Below are 22,916 nucleotides of genomic sequence, written 5' to 3'. Positions count from 1 at the left end.
GCCACAAAGACAAGACTGAATACACCTTGCCCTCAACGGGCTTACATTCCAACTGGGAGGACAACACGTATGCACAGAAATGGATTCAGAACAGGTACAAAATGAACGTTGGGCAGTTTGGGGAGATGGCGCGCTAGCCATTGGTGTCCTGGGCTATCAAGAGCTGATGCTCTAATAAGGAGTGCCAGGAGATTCCTATCATCTGACCTGGTCTGGGAATTAGAGGAGCTGATTACTGAGCCAGGAGCTCCATGCAGACTGGGTCAAGGGGATATCCAGGTCCTTTCACTTCAATAAACATTTATCAAGCATCTCCTGTCTTCGAGGTCCTGGAGGGTACAAACAGGAAAAATGCTATGGTCCCTGCACTTGCAATCCACTCAAGGGTGTGTCAAGCACATAAATAACTAAAGTATAGGTCAGAACCAGGCAGGCACAAAAAGAAGGTGGATTATGCCAGAGAGATCCAAGGAGGAACAGAAAAGTCATTGCTGCCTCAGAGGGATAGGGAAGCCTTCATCAGGGAGTAGGCACTCGGCCTGGGCCTTAAAGGATTGGCAGGATTTCAACATATAAGAATCTATAAGAAGAACAGTGCAGGCATGGGAATTAACTTAGGGCAAGCCTGTAGAGTCTATGAAGGGGAAGGAGTGTGAGATCAGGGTAGAAACAGATGTGGTATCCAGAGCTTTAAATTGTTATTCAGTCATGTCCGACTCTGTGAGCCCATTTGGGGTTTTCTTGGCAAAGATACTAGAGTGGTTTGCCATTTCCTTCTCCAGCTCATTTTATAGACGAGGGAACTAAGGCAAACAGGGTTAAGTGACTTGCCCAGGGTCACACAGCTAGAAAGTGTCTGAGGCCAGATTTGAACTCAGGAAAATGAGGATTCCTGATTCCAAGGCCAGCACCACCTAGCTGCCCTGACACAGGCACTCAATAGAGCTTTAATTAAAGGCTAACTTTGAACTTTAAACTGCATTTCCCACAAGTAGCTATTGAGAATTATTGAACATTATTGAGCAGAATGACCTGATCAGAGCCATGCATTAAGAAAATTATTCAGGCAGTGATAGGCATTAGATAGGACTGGCATCTCCAATCCCCAAGTCCCTTAGCATACTTGCTAAGCCTTGGGACTGAGAATTTTTTGGGGGGTGGAAGAGATGGTATGTGGTTTGAGCTGTGATGAGGTAAGAAGGATTGGGGCCCAGGGAGCTTCCTTCACAGAGTATCTACTCTGGCCTACTCTCTTTCTCTTCAGAGTTCCCAAGAACTTGACTATGATTTTCCCAGTAGTCACCCACCCCCACCCCCCACCCCCGCTTCTCCAGCTCCAGTCATAGAATCATAGGCATCATAGAATTTTAAATCTGGAAAGGGACCTTATAGGTCAGCTGGTCCAAGCTGCTCATTTTCACTTTGAGGAAACTGAGTCCCAAAGAGACTTGCTCATAGTCACACAGATAATAATGACAGACTTGCTATCTGTACCTGGTCTTCTGATTCCAAAGCCAGTGTTCTTTCCACTATACCATGTTATCTCCGCACCATTGTCCTCTGGGTACACCCACATAGGGAGAGGGAGATGCCTGCACTGGTGAACTGAAGCCAGCTCCTACAGCCTCAGGAGGGCCCATTGTTAAATTTTCAGTATGAACAATGCTACATATCAGAGCTTAATTAATTATTTTGTGGATTGTCTAGACTTAAAGTAATAGAGACAATATTAATCGTGCAAATTACACTTAAAATGTGTGGTGCATACCTTTTTTCTTTCTTTCTGGAGAGCCAGTTATTAAATATTTACCAGCACACCCCTGAATGGACCTATCTGACCTTGTCCTGTGATATGGGTGAATTTTTCTTTCCTTTAATTGATGAGTTCCTTTCACATTGTGTTGAAATAGGACTTTCATAAATCAAATCATATTTCAAATTCTCTAGGACAGTTGGTTATTTAAAGGAACCCTGTGGTGAATCGTCTCGAAAATCAAACAATTATCTCCTAATTTCCATTTTAAAAAAGCAAGATGTTCACATTTCTGGCTTATTGAAAGTGAGGTGCACCTATGGAATGTCTCAGGGAATACTTGAGCGGCTTGCCATCTGTGTCTCCCGGTAAGAAATGCGCTCCAGGTACCCATGGCATGGTCCACAGCATCCTGAAGCCTTTTAGACACTTCAAATTCTGTGGAAATGGGGGAACACCTGTTTTAGTGACTACCTGGGGAAAATGGCTATGCTAGGCTCATTCTCCTAAGAGTTGACATCCAGGTTAGAAGGGACTTGGCAAGGCTTGTGTGTTCCCTGCATCCAGCTTTCTCCTGGTCTGATGCCCCCTTGCCAGAGCTATATCAATTGTCAGCTAGTCACTGAATAAACCAAGGCTCTCATTCTGGAAGCACTAGAAACAGGATTATGCTGCTCAGCTGTCCTACAATAACAAACCACTCTAGCAAATGAGGGGCATGAACTATCCTACAGAAAATAAAACAGGCAGCCTACCATAGTGCAAAAAGCACTGCACTTGGCATCAGGAGATCTAGGTTCAAATTCTATCTGTGCTATTTACTACCTTTGACACCTTCATCAAAGCACTTCATTTCTCTCAGCCTCAGTATCCTCATCTATAGAATAAAGGGAGAAGGGGAAAGTTATCTCCAAGGTGCTTTAGAGCCCTAAATTCTGTGTTCTTGAGAATTGCCTATGCACTCCCCTATAAAACATTGTCCACAGGTTACCCTGCAATAACAAGTGTGTCTCTGTGAGCGATAACAAACCAGGATTCCAACAAGCCACTGCCCTCAAACCCAAACCCAAAGCACAAGCTATGAAAACTTTTCATCTACTGATACTCCACCCCCTGCAGTTACCTGTGCCAGTGCCCTAGAATGACCCCATAATAAAATCTCAGCTCCCTACCTTTCCTGCAAGAGGAAAATATTTTTAGGTTCCCAGAAATATTTCATTTTTCAGCTTCTCTGAAAGGTTGTAATTAACCACAGCAAGGCAAAGACTATTTTTTTTTCAATGGAGAGAATATATGACAGAGGCTGAAGAGAGAGAGGGAGGGGAGAAGAGCAGCACCACAGCTTATGGGGAGGAAGGGGCTGAGGGCTGGGGGCTGAGGGGACCCAAGAGCTACAGAAAGCTATTTCCTGAACTCCTCAATAGAGCCAGTGGCAAACTGCAACTGTGATACTAATGATGTTCTCCTTCGGTGGCAACCCTCCGGAGCCCCCCTCCCAGTGACCCACTAACGAGTCTGTAGCTCCCAGAGCCCATGGGGCCTGAGGCACCTGGAGCTAGGGGTGGGAGGAGAGAGGAGAGAGAAGATGGGGTAACCCAGTTGTCACCGGGTATTTTTAGAACCCCTAAAGGCAGACAGGTGGCCAGTGGCTGCAGCTTATTGCTGCCAGCTCCTCCCCCTCCATAGCCCTCCCCTCTTTCCCCCAAGTGAAGAAGGCTCAGAGACACCTCAGCAAGCCCTGGTGTGCGTCTTCACTATTTGTACGTTTTTCTTTTTATTCATAAAGTGAAATGATTTATTCCCAGGAAGAGGGCAAACCACTGACCTGTGGAAAATGGGCCCGTAGGTATAGCTGTCAGGAAGTGACCCGACTGGGACAGAGGCAAGAAATGCCATCTGAGCCCTGAACTTTTGTTTGGACTTGAACTCAGACCTCTGCTGTCCACTTGTTAAGCACGTGTCTTCTTGACAGTTAAGAAGACACTTGGGAGAAAAAAAGATACCTGGTGGCACACCTTCCCAGACACGGGAGGGAGAAGGGGTCTTGGGTAGCCAGGTTACACAGTAGAAATTGAGTGCTGGATTTGAGATCAGGAAGGCCAGAGTTCAAATCCTATCTCATGCACCCACTAGCTGTATGACCAAGTCACTTAAATTCTGTCTGTTTCAGTTTCCTCAACTCTCAGAGTTGTCATGAGGATAAAATGAGACAGTATTTGTAAAACACTTAGCAAACTTTAAAATGCTATAGGAATGTTAACTATCATTATTGTTAACAATAATAACTGGACCAGCCCTGTAGGCTTTGCCACCATCATTTTTTTTGCCCATAATCCTCCAGCAGCTGGAATGGCTTCTGGGAGAGGTGCCTGATTGGGCCTGTAACCTAGAAAGGAAACAAGGCCTTTTGTACACCCTTATTAGCTACACCATGCAGCTCAGAGGCTCCTGGTGATGCCCACAATATGGCGCCACTTGTAAATTCATAGACCTTAAACAAAGGGTTCTAGCCAATATGCAACTGAAACATGTTCAAGGAAAGTAACTAATCATCCAGGAGACCTGAGTTCTAGTCCCAACTTAGCTTTTTGCTGGCTCGGAGACCATGAATGCATCACTCTAATCAATCAATTAACAAACATTTATTAAGGGTTTACTATGTGTCAAGTATAGTGCTAAGCCCTCGGAGCAGCCAGGTGGCACAGTGGACTAGGGCACTAGACCTGGAGTCAGGATGACTCCTCTTTCCGAGCTCAAATCTGGCTTCAGACACTTACTAGCTATTACCCTGGGCAAATCACGTAACCCTGGCTGCCTCAGTTTCCTCACCTGTAAAATGAGCTGGAACAGGAAATGGCAAACCAGTTCAGGATCTTTGCCAAGGAAACCCCAAAAGGGTCACAAAGGGTCAGAAATGACTGAAAAATAACTAAACAACCCTAACAATAAAGCCCCAAGTATAAAAATAAAAAGCAAAATAGTCCATGCATTCAAGAAACTTACATTTTGTCAAATGGGAGAAGGGGAGGAAAGAGGGATGGGTCAGATGATCTCCAAGATCTCTTTCAGCTCTTAAGAGTCTTTGATTGTAGAAGAAGTCCTACTTGGAAAAATCTTCTTTCCTTCATAAAGTTATTTATTGGGGCAGCTAGGTGGCGCAGTGGATAGAGCACTGGCCCTGGATTCAGGAGGACCTGAGTTCAAATCCAGCCTCAGACACTTGACACTTACTAGCTGTGTGACCCTGGGCAAGTCACTTAACCCCAACTGCCTCACCAAAAAAATAAATAAATAAATAAATAAAGTTATTTATTAACTATCTACCGTGTATGTATGGACCACTGAACTGAGCATCATGTGGAATCCAGAGCTTTCTAAAGTTGGAATTCCCACTCTCAGGAAACAAACTATTGGGAGGTATGGGATAGGAGATGCACCCAAAGTAGTGATGATCCAAGGCTGTAAGTGATGATGAGTGATAGGCCGTGTGTGGTAGGAGTCAGGAAAACCTAAGTTCAAACCCAGCGTCAGCAGTGTATTTCACTAGTTCTGTTAGCCCGGGCAAATCCCCAAAGCCTTTTAAGTCATCATTCTCGTCATCCAGTGCTCAGATGGCATTTCTTGCCTCTGTCCCAGTCGGGTCACTTCCTGACAGGGTTGAACTCAATTGCCTTTAAGGTCCTATACGGCAGGAAATCTATGATCCCATAAGTGCAGAGGAGGGAGAGATCACTCCCAGTTGGTGTGACAAGTGAAGCCCTCGTAAGGGAGGGAGCAGAGCAGATTCCCCATGTGTATGAGAGAGATCAGCAGCACAGCTGTCCCATCGTGCCCAGAACACGGCAGCTTGAGAAGTGAGGGACATGGAACTGGACACTGGGGTCCCTATTCACAGTCACAGAGCCATAGTCTTTCTGAGCTGAAGGGGACCTTAGAGTCTGTCTCGTCCAATCCATTCATTTTACAGACGAGGACACTGAGACCCACAGAAGTTGCCCAGAGACACGTTTACAGTAAAAAGCAGATCAGGATTTGAACCCAGGTTTTCTGATTCTAAATCCAATGTGCTTCCTACCATGCCAAAATACTTCTATAAAATACTTATTTTATGTCTTTCACAACATCTAGCTCAGTAGTAAGGATGTAGTATCCTTGAACACTTTCACCAATGAATGGGAGAAGGAATCAGGGGAGACAGAATTCTGCTGGGGAAAGAACACTGGCATTTGAAGTAAAATTTTCTGGCTTCCAAGTCTATTGCACTACATAGTACCTTCCCTCAGATCACTCCAGTGTATGAATGTGTTCAATGTTATCTATTGGACCTAAAATTCACATTAACTGGAGGATCTGATTTACTTTGGGGAGCAGCTCACACCCCAGGGAGAATCTGACAGTATAACCCTTGTTCTTACCTATTGCCCAGGTAGGTTGTAAAAGGAAAAATGAAATACTGTGAGATATTCTCAATTACCACAATTATGGGAGGTGTTGAGTTGCAACACAAGGAATGATGAATTTAGAATCACGGAACCTGAGTTCAAATCCTAGGACTTCATTTACTGCCTACATGAGCTTGAGCAAGTCACTTGACTACTCTTGGGCCTCAATTTCCTCATCTGTAAAATAAGGGGGTTGGACTAGATGACCTCTAAGGTCACCACCAATTTTAGGTCCATGCAACTAGATCCATCCTAGCAGGTATAAAGAGATCATCTGAGAGTCATCTCTCTTTCTTTGAAATGAATGACATTTACAGATTTACCTCCATTAAATTTTTTTTGTTGATGCCTTTTGTTTTTACCTCACTGTCATTTCCAGATACAGAAAAATATGATGCCTGTTATTAAACCTTTCCTTGTAACAAAGAAAAGTAAAGCAGAATTTTAAAGTGATACATAAATATAAACTATAGTAATGATTGTTAGTCATGCGATAAATATTTGCTTAGTATCTGTCCTAAAAAAAAAAAAAGTAAAGCAGAACCAGTTGATTGTGAGTGATATTTTCCTTAGTCCTTAGATATAAGCAATTTAACTATGGTAATAATTAGTATATAGACTAAAGGATTCTGATTTCACATATTAAGGTATTCTTCAGTAGCTTAATCAAATGATAATGTAGTAAGACAGATAGACAGTAGAGACAAAATCTAATGCCATATGACCATTAAATCTAGAAGTCATCTAAATGACATTCATCTATTCCTCTAGCCATCATCTGGTTACACCTCAGTGGTCAGCAACTAAGTGGGTAGTAACCCAAGTTGGCAGAGTTTAGCAACTAAGGTGGCATTTGTTTAAGTGGAAAAGGGGAAATCCAAGAAGCTAGCAAGTCTTGATTGGTAAACTTATGTACATGTACCACTTGGGGTGTATTCTATTGTGGGAGGAATTTGTTTAAAAATAGTAAGGTATACAAGCATTTAAGCCTCATGGGGATGTAAAAGTCTGAGATCCACACTGCTCTGGGTCTTTGGGTCCTAGACCTGAGACCAGCTTTATTGTGAGACAGGCTCCCTCTCTCCATATGGCTTGGAGACTTCGCTGTTTCTTTTCCTTCTTCGGATTTAGAAATTTTCACGACATAATGCAGTAAACACACATGATAATGTCTGCGACATTCTGAATCTGTAGTCCCCCACCTTTCTGGAGGAAGGTATGTTTCCCTGACCAAGATTTCTTCATTCTGTTTTGTTCCATACACAGTGAAATGAGTCTAAGTCCCCAGCTCACAGGACAGCCAATGGCAGGGTCACTGGCAGTCCCCAAAGTGGATCATGAAGTTAGCGAGAGCCAAGTATCCACGAAAGTCCTCCAAGTTCTTAGAAGGACAAGTGTTCTGGACAGTGGTGTCGATGCTGGTCCCCACGGGTTACTAACCCCTATTGCTCATTCCTCTGCAGATTCTGACTATGTCTGGCCCCCCTGAAGGAGGAACTCGAGTGACCATCCATGGCGTGAACCTGGGTCTAGACTTCTCAGAGATCGCCCAACATGTGCAGGTGGCTGGGGTGCCGTGCACGCCCCTCCCTGGGGAGTACATCATCGCTGAGCAGTGAGTTTGCATCGTCCTGACCTTAGCTTCTCTTGGGTGGAGGGGGGACCCCTTTTAGGAATTGAGCTCTTTCTCCTCCCTGCAGGGGCCTTCCCTGAGACCAGACTCATCCTCACCCTCTTATCAACAACCTAGGAAAAGGAACACAGTCCTACTGAACATCCCTCCCCCACCCACAGACCCTCCTCCCACCCCTCAGATGGTCCTTGACTTTGTTCCATCCATAGAGATTCCCAAAGTTGGAAGGGATCTCCAGTGTCTCCCAGTCTAACCAGCACCTTGAAGTGGCTCTCTCTCTTTTGGGACTCCCCCCTCTAAACCTCCCTCCTAACCCCTCTGTGCTTAGAAACGGCTTTGAGTGAGATAGAGAGGCAGTCCCAGTGCAGGAAGGGCTAAAGGACATTTGTTCCCTGACCACCTCCCCCAGCTTCTCCAAACATCAGGATCCTTGGCTCTGATGTGGCATCTCATTCAGCACCCTCCCCGTAGTACAAGTGAAACACTTTTCCCACAAACGTCAGCTCCTCAACCTCCTTCCCATCCCGCCCCCACCCTTGGCTTCCTCCCTCCCAGCCCCCATTGGAATGCATCCCACATGGTGGGCTGCAGGCGACAATTTGTTTGGCGCATGGGGCTATGACAGCAGCTTAATCCGAGCAGGGCCTCCGCCGGAGCAAATTCATTTATTTCACTAAGGGAAATGTCAGCTGGAAATTAGAAAATAGGCATGTAGCGGCGGACAGGCGGACGGGGCTCCAGGAGTGACATATGTTCCAATTTGGGGTGTTCATTTGGTTGCGGCCAAGTGGCAGGCGGTAGGCCTGAGACTGCAGGGAAAGAGGGAGGAGAACTTCCCACCATGGGTTTTTTTTTTTGGGGGGGGTGGGCAGTGAGGACATGCTGAATGATTCCTTTGATAAAGTCACCCCAGTCCTACTGAGAACATAGCTGCAGAAGGAAAATGTGGTGGTCTGGTGGAAAGGCTAGCCCAAGGGGGCCAGGTAATGGGGTCTAGTTGGGTCATTCCTTTGTCTACTTCCTCCTGTCCCCCTCCCTCTTCTTCCCACCTTACAGTTGACCTGTGTTGATGAGGCATAGTCCCTGACCACCAGGATCCAAGATTTCCTAATCTGGCTTCCTGGGGTCAGGAATTCTGAAGATGTCAGGAGCAATCCGAGCCCACCTTAATGTTCAAGGTCACAACCAGCCATGGCTTCTTGAGGAAGAGGGAGGTGGGAGAGACTCATTTTGGAGGGAGAACACTCCAAGATATTTCTGGGGGCCAGTATGACTCCAGCCAGGAAGAGAAAAGGGGTCAGCCCGGGAGGGAGAGAACATCAGGAGACCTGCGGACTCATGAACCCTGTCCTCAAATTCTTCTCAAGGAATGTGACAGAGCAGGGAGAGAAAGACAACTCAAGGAAGAAAGATGGTGAGGGGGAAATTTTAAAGGAAAGAGAAAATATGTGGGAAGCACTTGAGAGCTGGGCTTATTTCCAGTGTGGATGCTAGAAAGAGAATGGCAGGGACAGGAGCCACGGCCAGTCCACAGGGAAGCTCAGAGTGAGAAGGGCCCTTTCTAGGAATGGGACTTGCTAGGAAGAAGGAGTGGGCATGGAGGAAAAAAGGGAAAAGAGTTGCCTTTGCTGGCAGGCAGAGGCCTTAGGTTCAGGCAGCACCTCTGAGGCTTACTGCCTGTGTGGCCTTGGGCAAATCACTTCCCCTCCCTGGGTCCCAGTTTTCTCCTCTGTAGAATGAGGGATTGGTCTAAATGACCGCCACCCTCTGAATCTATGTATAATCGTGGTCTGGAAAGGACCTGAAGGTTCCCTCCACTCCCAAGCACTTACCTCTGGGCTCCCCAGTCTGTTTGCCAAAAAACAAAGGAGCAGGCGTGGAGAAGCTTCCGCGGTCCCCCCAGAAGAGAGCACGGGGGCGGCCGCCCTTAGCTGAGAGCTCTTGACTCCTAAGTTCCATCGTCTTAACACTGATAGCACCAGTGTAGCTTTGGCTTCCCAGCACAAGGGGAAGGAACTTCATTCAGTGCTGAGAGAGGAGGCGAACGTGAGGAGATAAAAGCAAATTGTAGAAATGCAGGGTCAGAGTGGGGGTCCCTCCCAGCAGCACCTCGCTGGCAATTACCCTTGAAAACCACCACGGTCTCCTTCCTTGTGAAGGGGCAGGCAGGAGGGATGGAGCAAGCCTTGGGGCCGGCTGGATGCAAGCATCGCTTTCCAGTGGCGCCGGGCTCATTAGAGATCTTGAGATTTCAAAGTTTGTTAACATCATTAAAGCCTTTATCCCGGGCAGCGAGCAGCAGGCGTGATCATTACGGATGTCTTCGTGAGACGAATTTGGCTAGAAGGGCCCGGTGCAGGGGCCCTGGAAGTGGTAGGATTGGCGGGCTGGGTAATGATTTACCATATGCTCATGCCGTGCCATCTATCACTCAGCAATTAGGTTAATATTGGTTAAAGGGCCCCACATAGGCCTATAATCTGTACCCCACCGATCTGGGGGGTGGGACTTGGTAACCAGGAACTTTGGGGAGGTGGACCTCAGCATTTGGCTTTGGCATCTCCTTTACTGGCGAGGAAGGGGGAAGGTCAGAACCATCTTGGGGTGTCAGATTTGAGCTCACGGCTCCTCTGGTCTCACCGACTCATCCCTGCTGACCACCCCCTGCAACCTCCAGCCCTGTGTACTAGCTAGGTGTCACCTACAACCACACATGGGGAGAGGAAGAAGGCCCAGCTTAAGCTGACACCAGCACAATAAGTCAGTGGGAAAATGAAATATCTCCTGGATGGACCCTGGAATTCCCACCATCAGAAATCGCTTCTTCAATGGCCTATCTCCTGAACGCCCCTGTTAAAATGTAAAAGTTGCCTGGAAAGAAAGACACCATTAAAAAAAAAAAAAAGACACCATAAACTGATGGAGCTGAGATGGCCTTGGATTGAAAAGGAGTCTTAGAACCCAATGAACACAACCTCCTCATTTTATAGATGAAGAAACAGCCTTGAAGAAAGTAAGTGACTGGCCCATGGTCACTCACCTGGTGAGTAGCAGGGACAGGATTTAAACCCAGAGTTAATGACTCTAGATAGAATTTCCTTTTCATCTGGACCTACGAATTCATTTTTATAAGGAACTCGCAGGTGAGGAAATTCCTTCTACCAATGCAGGTTGATGCCTCTGCAATTTATGGTTTTTAAAAGTTGCCTAGGGGGCGGCTAGGGGGCGCAGTGGATAAAGCACCAGTCCTGGATTCAGGAGTACCTGAGTTCAAATCTGGCCTCGGACACTTAACACTTACTAGCTGGGTGACCCTGGGCAAGTCACTTAACCCCCATTGCCCCTCAAAAAAAAAAGTTGCTTAGAAGCTTGGATGTTATATGACTTGCCCAAGGTTACACAGCATGTCTGACTCAGAAGCCAGCTCTCCCTCCACTCAGCTATGTTGTCTCTTTCATCTAACCAACCCCACCCACCACCTCAATTTTACAGATTAGGAAAAAAAAGCATTTTAATAGCCAGGGTTAGCTATTAATGCATTTAGGGATCTGGAAGTTTTAGGGAGTGTGGGAATTGGGCACAAAGCCCAAGAAGACAAAATCTCCTAGCTGTGCTGAGCTTTGGTCCTGGAGGGAACTTTTAAGGACAGAGTCAGCGACAATAAGCGAAAGAATTATTGTACAATGAGGAAATGGTGTTCACTGCTTGGGGTCTTAGAATCAGAGAACTGCAGGGTTAGCCGGGTCTTTGGAGCTGCCTGGTCCTGCCCAAATGTCAATGAGAATATTCTGTATAGTATACCCTCTAAGCAGCCACGGGGCTTTCCCTCAAGACTGGCAATGAAGGGGAGGCCTTTCCCTCCTGGGTCCCCCACTTTTGGAAGGCTCTACCTGTCAGGGAAGTTTTCCTTTCCCCTGAGCCAGTATCTGCCTCCCCGCACTTCGAGGTTTCTCCTAGAACCGCCTTCTGAGGCCAAGTACGAAGGGGAAGAAAAAACTAATCGGTCTTCCACATGACAGCCTCTCAGATACGGGCAGACAGCTATCATGTCTTCCCTAAGGCTTCTCTTCTCCAAGCTAAACATGCCCACTTCCCTCCACCAATCCTCATATGCCATGATCTCAAGGCCCTTCCCCAACCAGGCTTCCTTCCTCAGGATCTGACTGTGAAATTCAGCCAAGCTGCAAAATCTCACCTTGTTTCTGACCCCGTCCCTAGGGCAATATTGCCCAACCACCACCACTGAGTGTGTGTTAGTCGGGTCTCCTTAGACCTTGGGGACCACTGTTGGCTATCAGAACCCTCAGGAACCTGGCCAGGGGCCTGCTGCTCCCATCCACCTATACACCCACCCCTCATATGACTCAGCACCAAAGGAGTCTACAGAGTTTTAGAACTGGAGACCTTTAGGATCATCTAATCCATGGCTCTCATTTTAGAGATGAGGAAACAGAGGCCCCAAAAAGAAAAGTGACTTGCCCTAGGTCTCATGACTATTAAGTAAAAGAGTCTAGATTCAAACCCAGATCCACTGCTTATAGTTAGTGGGCAACTAAGTAAGTGGTGCAGTGGATAAAGTGCTGGGCCTGGAGTCAGGAAGACTCATGTTCATGAGTTCAAACCTGGCCTCAGACACTGACTAGCTGTGTGACCCTGGGCAATTCGTTTCACCCTGTTTGCCTCAGTTTCCTTGTCTGCAAAATGAGCCAGAGGAGGAAATGGCAAACCACTCTAGTGTCTTTGCCAGGAAAACTCCAAAAGGGGTCATGAAGAGTCGGACATGACTGAAAGGACTCAACGAGAAGGTTTTTCATCACGGTATATCAGCCACCTCAACATTGTTCCTGTGCCCAAGTCCTTTATTTGCTTGCCTTCCATGCCCAGTGCTTCTGATCCATCAACAGCCCTAGGAAGCAGGTGTACACCTTTCTGGCCCCTCTCCCTTTAGTTGGCAGATGATTTTCTAATTTGCTCATAAGAGGTATCTGGGTTACAAAATCTTGCTTTGCCCTGTCCCCAACACAAGCTTCCTCCCCACACACACCTTTTTTAGACATACTGACCTCTTTTCTCCGGCTCCTTAGAAGACATCTCTGGTTATAGCAAACTCACTCAAGCTCTTCCTGCTGTCATGGACACAGAATCCTAGGAAAGTAAAACAAAAAAGAAATAAGAAGGTTATTTTACTCTATCTAATTAGACTGTGTAGCGTCATGTATGCATTAGCCTAGGGCCATATTCAAATCCTGGCTACTCTGCTTGCTAGCTGTGTGACTATGGGCAACTTAATTCACCTCTCCCAGCCTCAGTATTTTCATCTATAAAATGGGCTTAATACTACTTGACAGGCTTATTGTGAATAAGGTATCTCAGAAGTTACAAAATCTATGTAAATGTGAATGGTGTTTTTCCTGGCTATCATAAAGGACTAGAAACACTCACTTACTGTTCCTGTCCCCACATCCTTGACCCCTCTCAGCCCCAGCCTCAAATAGCAATCCTCTTCTGCCATCTCCTCTTTTCCTTGACCTTCCCTACTCCATTCCATTCCCATCTCCACCGTAAGTGTCTGTCTGCCATGTAAGCCTGTCATTCAGACAGTGGACAAGATGAGACTCAGGAGCAAGACGCCCAATTTGGCTAGAACACAGTGACTAAAAAGCAGGGAATGAAACGAGTCTGGAAAGCTCCCCCAGGCCTGGATTACAGAAGGAGGCCTTGAATGCCAGTTTGTATGTGATCCTAGGAACAAGAGAGAGACGGAAGGTTTTACAGCAGGGGGTGACATGCTCAGCTTTGTGCCTTAGGATGATTTTTGGCAATGGCATAAGGACAGATTGGAGAGGGGAAAGGCTGGAAACAGAGATCAGTAAAGACCAGAGATGATTCAGACCTGACCTAGAGTAAGGGCTGAGTAAGTGGGGAAGAGCCAGGCAGATGGAAGAGATTTTATTGTCTTTCATTCTCATTGGGTTCCAGTTCAAAGAGTGTCTTTTTCTGACCTTTCTCCATATTCAGCAGTATAACCATTTGGGGCTTACAGCCACGTGGTATACTGATTGTAAATGTACATACTCCAACACATGTTATAATAGATACATATATGTATGTGCTTATACCTATTTGCGCATTTATATGTGTTATAGAATTCACACATCTACATATGTATGTGCTATTGTGTAAATATACATGCATACACACATGTTGTGATATCCATGTACCCGTGTGTCTGTACCATAAATGTGTGTGCACATAGATGCATTTGTACATTGTTATAATATGCTTGTGTATGCATGTATATTATACAGTATGAGTGTGTGTATATATAGTATATAGGAAAGATAGTATATGTGTGTATATACATATAGATACATATACAAACATATACACAAACACACATACACACACATAGACTTGGAGATGCCATCTCTAGTCGTCCTGGTCTAGACATCTTGCCAGTAGACCCAGATGGCTCTGGAGGAGAGAGTGAGATTGGTGACTTTGCACAGCCCTCCCTTACTTCAATCCAATTCAGTGCAAGTCATGACATCACTCAGACGTCATGGTCCTCTTTGAAAACAAAGGACAAACAACAACAACAACAATAACATAAGGGAAAGAGAATAGGCATTATATAGTTCCTACGATACGTCAGGCATTGTGCTAAGTGCTTCACAAATATTTCATTTGATCTTCACAACAGCCCTACAAGGTAGATCCTGTTATTATGTCCATTTTATAGTTGAGGAAACTGAGGCAGACAAAGGTTAAGTGACTTGCCCAGGGTTACATAGCTAGAAAGTATCTGAAGCAGGAATTGAGAACAGATCTTCCTGACCCCAGGACTGATTTTCTATCCAATGTGCCACCTAGCTGCCTATTTGATACAGAGATAGATAGATAGATAGATGGATGGATGGACAGACAGACAGATCAGTATAAGCATTCCCTCTGCCAGAGTTGTGGGACACAGCTCATCTTTTTAATCCTATGAGATTCTTACCCATGATTTTCTCTGTATCTGCCATAATCTACACAATGCGCTAGAGGTCTTTCTCTTGTTCTTTTTAATATTTCATGGATACCAGTGTTACACTCAGGCTGCCTAGGGGATATATCCCCCACATTTTTTATCCTCTGGTCCCTAAACCCCCCAAAATTTCCTTCCTTCCTTCTTTTCTTCCCTCCCTCCTTCCTTCCTTCCTTCCATATTACATCTTATTTGTGTCAGGCACTCTGCTAGATATTGGGAATATAGATATAAAATAATCACCACTCTAAAAAGCTTACATTCTATTACAGAATACAACATATCTATATGTGTGTGTATACATACACAGAGACATACACACATATATATTTATATATAAACATATACAGAATAAATATATAGAGAACATGTGCATATATGTATGTGTGTGTGTGTATATATATATATATAAGAAATATAGGCTATATAATCCCAGGGACAAAGAGAGTAGGGAAAGAAAAGTTTCCAAGAATTTAGGAAGTGGAATGCAGAGGTCATTAGAAAGCAGGAAGTAGAGTTTGGTCCTTGATTCTCCCCATCATTCCCTCCCTCCTGGTTATACCTAATCCATCTCACACACACACCCCAATGCCGTTTCCTTATTTGTAAAATAAGATGATAATACCCACCATGCCTCCCTCATAGAATTGTTAGAAGGATCTATAATAATCATTCAAATTTGGCTATCTCATTATAGTTTACAAAGCATCATCCTTATAGTACAATTATCATTCTCATTTAACAGAGGAGAAAGCTAAAAGAGAATAAGAGGACATGAGACTTGCACAGGGTCACACAACTAGGACACCTCAATGCCAAAAATAAAGTTCAGAACTTCTTACTCCTAATATGGTCTTCTTTCCACTACAGCTAAGTCCTTTTGGGTGCAAATAATGAACCTAGCAAAATGGCTGTATTTTTCAAGTTTGTACTATTCAAAGTATAATTACATGTAAAATATGGTGATTGGTTCTAGCCCAGTGAAAACATGCTGTGATTCAAATAATGCAACCACTTAATGGGCCTCATTGTTTGCACTAATCAGGACCTAACTGTGCATCACCCTGGATGGGCTAGGAAACTACTTTGAAAATTTCAAAGCCCTCTATATAGTAACTAAGGATATATTGGTAATTATTAGTTATTATTCTGTAGAGCTACTCCAAGCAACGAGGAAGTGAATTGTGTACAGACCAAGAGAATCTCCAGGGCAGTTGGTACAGTGGGAAAAGTATTGGCTCTTGAGTCAAATGACCTGAGTTCCCAGTTCCATCTCTGATCACCACTACCTGGGTGATACTGGGAAAATCACTGGAGGTCACCTCCCTGGGTCCCCATTTCCTTGTCTATAAAAGAAGGGCATGGGGACAGCTAGGTGGCACAGTGGATAGAGCACTGGCCCTGGATTCAGGAGGACCTGAGTTCAAATCTGGCCTCAGACACTTGACACTTACTAGCTGTGTGACCCTGGGCAAGTCACTTAACCCTCATTGCCCCACAAAAAAATTTAAAAATTAAAAATTAAAATTAAAATTAAAAAAAAATAAAAGAAGGGCATGTAGAATGAAATGGCTTGGGGGCAGCTAGGTGGCGCAGTGGGTAAAGCGCTGGTCCTGGATTCAGGAGTACCTGAATTCAAATCCAGCCTCAGACACTTGACACTTACTAGCTGTGTGACCCTGGGCAAGTCACTTAACCCTCATTGCCCTGCACAAAAAACATGGCTTCTAAAGCCACATGTAGCTCTAGACCTAGGATTTCTGCTGAATCTGTGATACTCTGGGTGGGAGCTGGCTCTGAGATGGGGGAAGGAGAGTGAGAGAGTTGTTAGGCCAAGCCTGAAAATAACAACTGATAGTACTTTCAATTAAGCCTTTCAAGTGCTTTGCTAATGAGGCTTAAGGAGATAGTTACATGTAAAATGCTAATTCATCATCACCATCATCATGATATTGACTTCAGATCCCTAATTAATTTATGTATATGTATAGAAAGAGGGAGCGGCTGGCTCCTCCAATGTGTCTACTACCTTATTTCGTCTAATACGCAGAGCATAATAAGACCATTATTGCATGTTATGTTAATATCTACCAGCACGCAATGCCCTTATTTACGATTAACTGTTCTGAGAGAGATGGAGATCAGTGACATGCCAGGGCTGTGTGAGCATGCGGCGTGTTTGTTTAATGTAAGCTTTATTACATCCAAATGGAGTCTGTGTTTAGTTACCTTCATTCCTAGAGAAGCTGTTGAGATAAGGATCGCTCAGTTAAACCAGGGATCTTCCCCAAAGAGCAATGATAACACAGTGGATTAGTGTTCAGGGGGGTTTGCTTTCCTCCCTCCCTGCTTTGCGCTGGGTGGCTCTGGGTTGGTTCTCCATCTTCTCTCCTAGCCCCGCCCCCTCACAATCTGGGCCATGGTGGGAGTGGGGTAGAGGTGTCCTCTGTTCTGGGGTACCCTTTCCAGTTGGCAATAGTTGAGCCCTCCACCACCCCCACATGCAGAAGAGCTAAATGGCCTCTCCCTCTTCTCCTACCCTCTCCCAGTCACCCGCCTTTTCCAGACTGTGCCTGTGGTGACAGCATCGGTGTCTAAATGCCCTCTTTGTAACTATCTCAGATGCCTTGAAAGTAGTCACTCGGGTATTGATCTGGGCTCGATGAGAGAGAATTCTCACTGTGAGTTCTACTCACCTCTCTTCCCTCCAGCTCTCTCTATTAGTATCAGATCAGGCGTGACTTCCAAACCCAAGGCTCCATCAAGTGCCTCTTCCACCAGGTCTCTCTCCCCCTGATTAAGTGGGAGTCCAATGTCAACTGATCTCTTAATGAACTCATTCCTTCCCTCGGGTCTTGGGACTCTGCTCATCCCTTTTTGCTAGGAGCGCCCTACTCTGGATCTTACCATCTCAGCAAATTGTCAGTTATATCTATTCCTCTTTTTAAACTCACTGCTGCAAAGAAGCCAGGATTGAGACAGCTTGGCAAATAACCCCTCAACTACTTGTCTGGGGAAAGCAAAGATGTGTTATAAGCAAGAAGAAAAAAATGCTGACCAAATTTTTCTCCCTGGGCCTCCTTGGAAGGCTGCAGGCTAGTAAGCCGCTTGGATGGGCTGGTACATACTGGATCCTTATTTTCAAGACTATGTTAATATTTTCTCCAGGGTCAGAGGGAGTGGGGTGGAAATACTTCCTCTGGGACTCTCTAACCAGGAGTTTTCTATACATTCTCAGGATTGTCTGTGAAATGGGTCGTGCGCTCCCAGGAATCAGCTCTGGTCCCGTACGCCTGTGCATTGGCGAGTGTAAGCCAGAATTCATGACCAAGTCCCACCAACAGTATACCTTTGTGGTGAGTATAGGATTCTGGACCAGGCTAAGAGGGAGAGCAAGGAAGAAAAACTGTTTCAGAGCTTTCCCAAAAGGGTTCCAATACCCAAAACTCCTGGGTTCTTTTTATAAGAGGGCCTCCTTCAGAAAATCTTTTGGGTAAAATAGTCTCTGGATCTTTGCTCTTCCCAGAATGGGATGGGGTATATGACACACATTTAACTATGCTGTGACAACTTCAGAAGCCCTAAGGGTATCTGGCCACATTTCTAAGCAGCACAGAATTGAGGTTTTCCTAGAAGGTGGTTCAGAAACAGCATCAGGAGAGGAGAGGGGCACAATGAGGCTGATGGGTCATGTTAGCCCTGCCAATGTGACATCCTCATCTAATTTCATCCTAATGAGGACACATCGCCTGGGGGATCTAATTAAATAGTATTATATTTATCTGGCTGCTTCTTTCTGCCAAGGATGGTATATGTAGAAATTTGGAAGAGTTAATGAAAGCCTGAAGGGAGTGTGTCTGTGTGGGAGTATGTGTGTGGTAAGGTGCCGGTGTGTTCTCGCCTATTCAGAGACACCTGGAAACACCTCTGCAGGCACAAATCAAGGCAATAGGTACGGCATCCTGAAGGCTGTCCCTTAGGCCGGGGCTATATTAGCACTCGATCCATAACTTGCTTCCAGGGCCCTGAACAGTGTATGGTTTGACACTTGCCTGCACCTCTACAGCAAGTTGTTCATTAAAAAGTAAATGGGGTCATCCGAACTCAGCTTTTCGAACAGTTTTGAAAAAAACCTAAATCCTTCCTCTTCGGAGGTCTTTGAGCAAGGGCTGGCTATCACCCATCAGGCCTGTTAGAGCGGGGATACCTTTCATGGATGGGATGAACTAGCTGGCCACTGAGATCTCTGCCAACTCTGAAAATCTGCGTGACTGATTCTGTTAGGACTCTGAAATCTGAAACCTTGCTAAGAGACAAATAACATGGGTCTTCAACCTCCCTCCTACTTATGTTAAAGTATATACAGTCCCAAAAAGGAAAAAAAAAAAATAGAAAAATCACTAAACCACCCTGATACATTTCACCAGTCTGCCAAGTCTCTTCATTTCCTCCTAACTTCATTTTCCCCACCATTTTTAAATGTTTTCCTTAAAATAAATGTTTTTACTTTGATGCTCTTTTTGGTTTTACATTGCTGACATTTCCAGTGACCCTTCCCATTCTTTACTAAAACTGCCCCTTATGACAAAGAAATATAGTTCAAGAAAATAAATCAATACATTGGCCTTGTCTAGCAACATAGGCCTCATTTAGTACCTATGGTTTACAAGTCCTCTGCTGAAAAGAGGGAGGCATGTATCGCCAACGGTTTATGGAAGTCATTACTCATCACTAAAGTGACCTGATAGCTTTCAAAGTCATTTCCCTTCACATGAAAATTGTGGTCATTATATAGACCTTTTTATAAATATATTTATATATCATATTATATGTAAACATATTATATATTATCTTTATAATATTTATATTATATTATAAAATATATACAAATAAATCTATAATGTGACATGAAATATTACTTTATATATAAAGCTTCTTAAACTGTGGGTCTTGACCCCATAGGGGGTCACAGAACTGAATATGGTGGTTGTGAAAAATTTGGCAACAGTAAAAGGTTATGTATACCTATTTTATACACCTGGGGGTGTGTAAAAATTTCTTGGGCAAAAAGGGGTGGCAACTGGAAAAAATTTAAGAAGCCCCACCCTAGATTATTCTCTTGATTCTGCTTTCTTTGTTCTTCATCAGTTCACATGAATCCTCCCAAGCTTCCCTAAATTCTTCCCAGTGCTCTGTGCAATGATATCCATTACTACCATCCAAAGCCCCCATCTTTTTTCCCACTATTCATGTTTCCCAATACAGACACTCCTCACTCTACGAATGAATGTTTTTTATCTTCCCTTGCCCAGCTCCAATGAAGCAGTCTCATGAGAAACAAACACCGAAAAAAGTAATTCTTAGCGTCAGAAGGGACCTTAAAGAGCACATAGCCCAGTGGTGTCAAATTCAAACAGAAACAGCCACTAAATTATGACAGAAACACGTGGGTGACTGAGAAATCCGCATATTAACATTATCTATGTCCTATTATATTTTTATTTATTTTGTTCAATATTTCCCAATTTTATTTTAATCTAGTTCAGGGCACACTGGCAAGTGCTAGATTCTGTGTTTGACTAGTCTGATCTAAGTAACCAAATTCCTTCATTTTCAGAACCAAAGAAGTAGTAACTTGTCCAAGACTGATGCCTCATTTACAGGCCTAGAGAGGAGGGGTGACTTGTCCAAGGTCACACAGCCAGTTAGTGGCAACATGAGGACTATAACCCAAATCTCAGATAGGATACTGCACCTGGAATCATGGAGACCTGAGTTTGAATCCTGAATCTAGCACTTGTTAGCCGTGTGACAGTGGGCAAGTCACATAACCTCTCTCGGCCTCAGTTTTCTCATCTGTGATGTGGGAACAATAATAGCATCTATCTCCCAGGATTGTTGTCAGAATCAAATGAGATAATGAGTAAAGCACTTTATAGACTTTAAAGGGGTATATAAATACTAGTTATTATTTCTCATCCCATGCTGCTTCTCTAGGCAGAAATAATTCATTGTTTTCCCTTAAATTAGGTCCACTAACTGTTTCTTTTCCTACCCAGGCTATGTGGCTGAAGGCTTGTTTTCATAGCCTGCTTAGATCCTTGCCACTTCTCCATGGCCCATGCCACAGCTATTCCCAGTGTTCTAGAGAGAAGTTTGGGGTAGGTGCAGCCTCATGGCGGCTCAGCGCTGGGCAAGGGCTCTTTATTCAGCCACATTGATTTTATGACGGAGGGAATTGGCACCAGCTCCTGATAGGGAAGCATTTTCAAATTGTCCTCAATTTGTAAACTAATTGATAGATCAATCAGTGTCGCACCTGCCTTCCCATCAGCTTTATGAGCACCAAGCTCCCCAGGGAGGTGATTAATTCAGAGACATGGTCCTGATACAAACTGAACATGCCCCAAAGCTGCTCTCAGACACAGGGTCGGACCCAGAGGAAGCAGCAGAAAGCCTTGGGGCCTGAAAGGCCAAGAAAAGAGAAAAATCACAGCCCTGAGCAGGTGGCTGCTACTTCTCCCTACCTTTAAGTCTCACCAAGGTTCTGCATTCTCTGCAATACCCAAGCAATGATCCCTCTTCTCTGCTTCCTTCCAAAGAACCCAACAGTGATGTCACTTGCCCCAATTAGAGGCCCAGAGTCTGGAGGCACCATGGTGACCATCACTGGCCATTACCTAGGAGCTGGGAGTAGTGTTACTGTCTTCCTGGGAAACCAGACCTGTGAATTCTATGGGTAAGAGAAGCTAACTATTCTATTTCGATCTGTTAATACGTTGTGGGAATGTTGGTGTCTGATCATGCGCACGTGTCCTGTCTTGTCTTTTTGTCTCAGTGATATTCTTTTTTATTAAGTTTTTCTTAACTTTTATTAAGGGTTTTTTTGGAGGTAGTGAGGATTGTGACTTGCCCAGGGTCACACAGCTAGTAAGTGTCAAGTGTCTGAAGCTAGATTTGAATTCAAGTCTTTCTGACTCCAAGGCCAATTACTTCTTTTTTTTTTTTAAATAAAGTTTTTCTGTTCCTTTCTGTTTTTTACATTGTTGGCCTTTCTCAATTAAGTGCCCCCCCACAGTGTGCCTCACCCCCACCTACACCTCCATCCCAATAAAATCCTCTTTAATAACAAAGTGTACTTAAGGAAAACAAAGCAACACATTGGCCATGCCTGACAATATAAGACTCATTCAGTACCCATAGTCCACCACCTCTCTGCCAAAAGGGGAGATGTTTCACCATTATTTCTCTGAAGTCACCATTGGTCAATAATATAATATGAGAGGCAGCACTTATAATTAGGAGATGGGGGTCAAGAAAGGCTTGAGTTGCTCAAGGAGAGATTTCCTTGACTTGGGTGATTCTCCATGCCTTTTCCCAATGTGCTGTCAGGGAAACAGTCAATAAGCATTTATTAGGTGCCTGCTATGTGCCAGGCTCTGTGCTAAGTGCTGGCAATACAAAGAAAGGTAAAAGACAGTCCCTACCCTCAAGGATCATCCACTCTAATGGAGAAGACAATAAGCAAACAAATATGTAAAACAAGATATACAGAATAAATTCAACAAAATAAACAGAAGGAAGGCACTAGAACTGAGGAACTGAGAAATTACTATGGGAAGATATGTCTTATTCCTTTCCTAGATTTCTAGTGTCTTGTGGAAGTGCCCTGTACCCTCCCCAAGTGCTATGGGGGCAGAGATTAGAGTCCCAATGCCTTTTAGTTTGGTTTTCCATTATACGCTTGTGTTTTTTGGGTAAATGATTCTCTTGGTTTGATTTACTTTGTACCAGTTGTTACAAATTTTCCTGAAGGGGCAGCTAGATGGCACAGTGGATAGAGTACTGGCCCTGGATTCAGGAGGACCTGAGTTCAAATCTGGCCTCAGACACTTGACACTTACTAGCTATGTGACCCTGGGCAAGTCACTTAACCCCAATTGCCTCACCAAAAACAAAACAAAACCCAAAAAAACAAATTTTCCTGAGTTTCTCTGAATTTCTCATCTTCATCATTTCTTACAGCACAATAATAATCGATCCCATGTGTATGCCACC

General features: G+C 44.5%; 1 protein-coding gene across 1 annotated transcript in view; it reads left to right on the top strand.

Annotated features, from left to right (window-relative positions):
* Positions 1-22,916, top strand: part of PLXNA2 (plexin A2) — a 324,127-nt gene that overhangs the window by 263,995 nt on the left and 37,216 nt on the right. Inside the window, exons 13-15 of the mRNA XM_044001416.1 lie at positions 7,659-7,810; positions 18,097-18,214; positions 21,461-21,597. Of these exons, the coding sequence (XP_043857351.1) occupies positions 7,659-7,810; positions 18,097-18,214; positions 21,461-21,597 (407 nt within the window). The remainder of the gene's footprint in view (positions 1-7,658; positions 7,811-18,096; positions 18,215-21,460; positions 21,598-22,916) is intronic.

This window comes from Dromiciops gliroides, chromosome 4 (genome assembly GCF_019393635.1).
Source record: "Dromiciops gliroides isolate mDroGli1 chromosome 4, mDroGli1.pri, whole genome shotgun sequence".
In the NCBI taxonomy this organism is placed as follows: Eukaryota; Metazoa; Chordata; class Mammalia; order Microbiotheria; family Microbiotheriidae; genus Dromiciops; species Dromiciops gliroides.
This window is presented reverse-complemented; position numbering and strand designations above follow the sequence as displayed.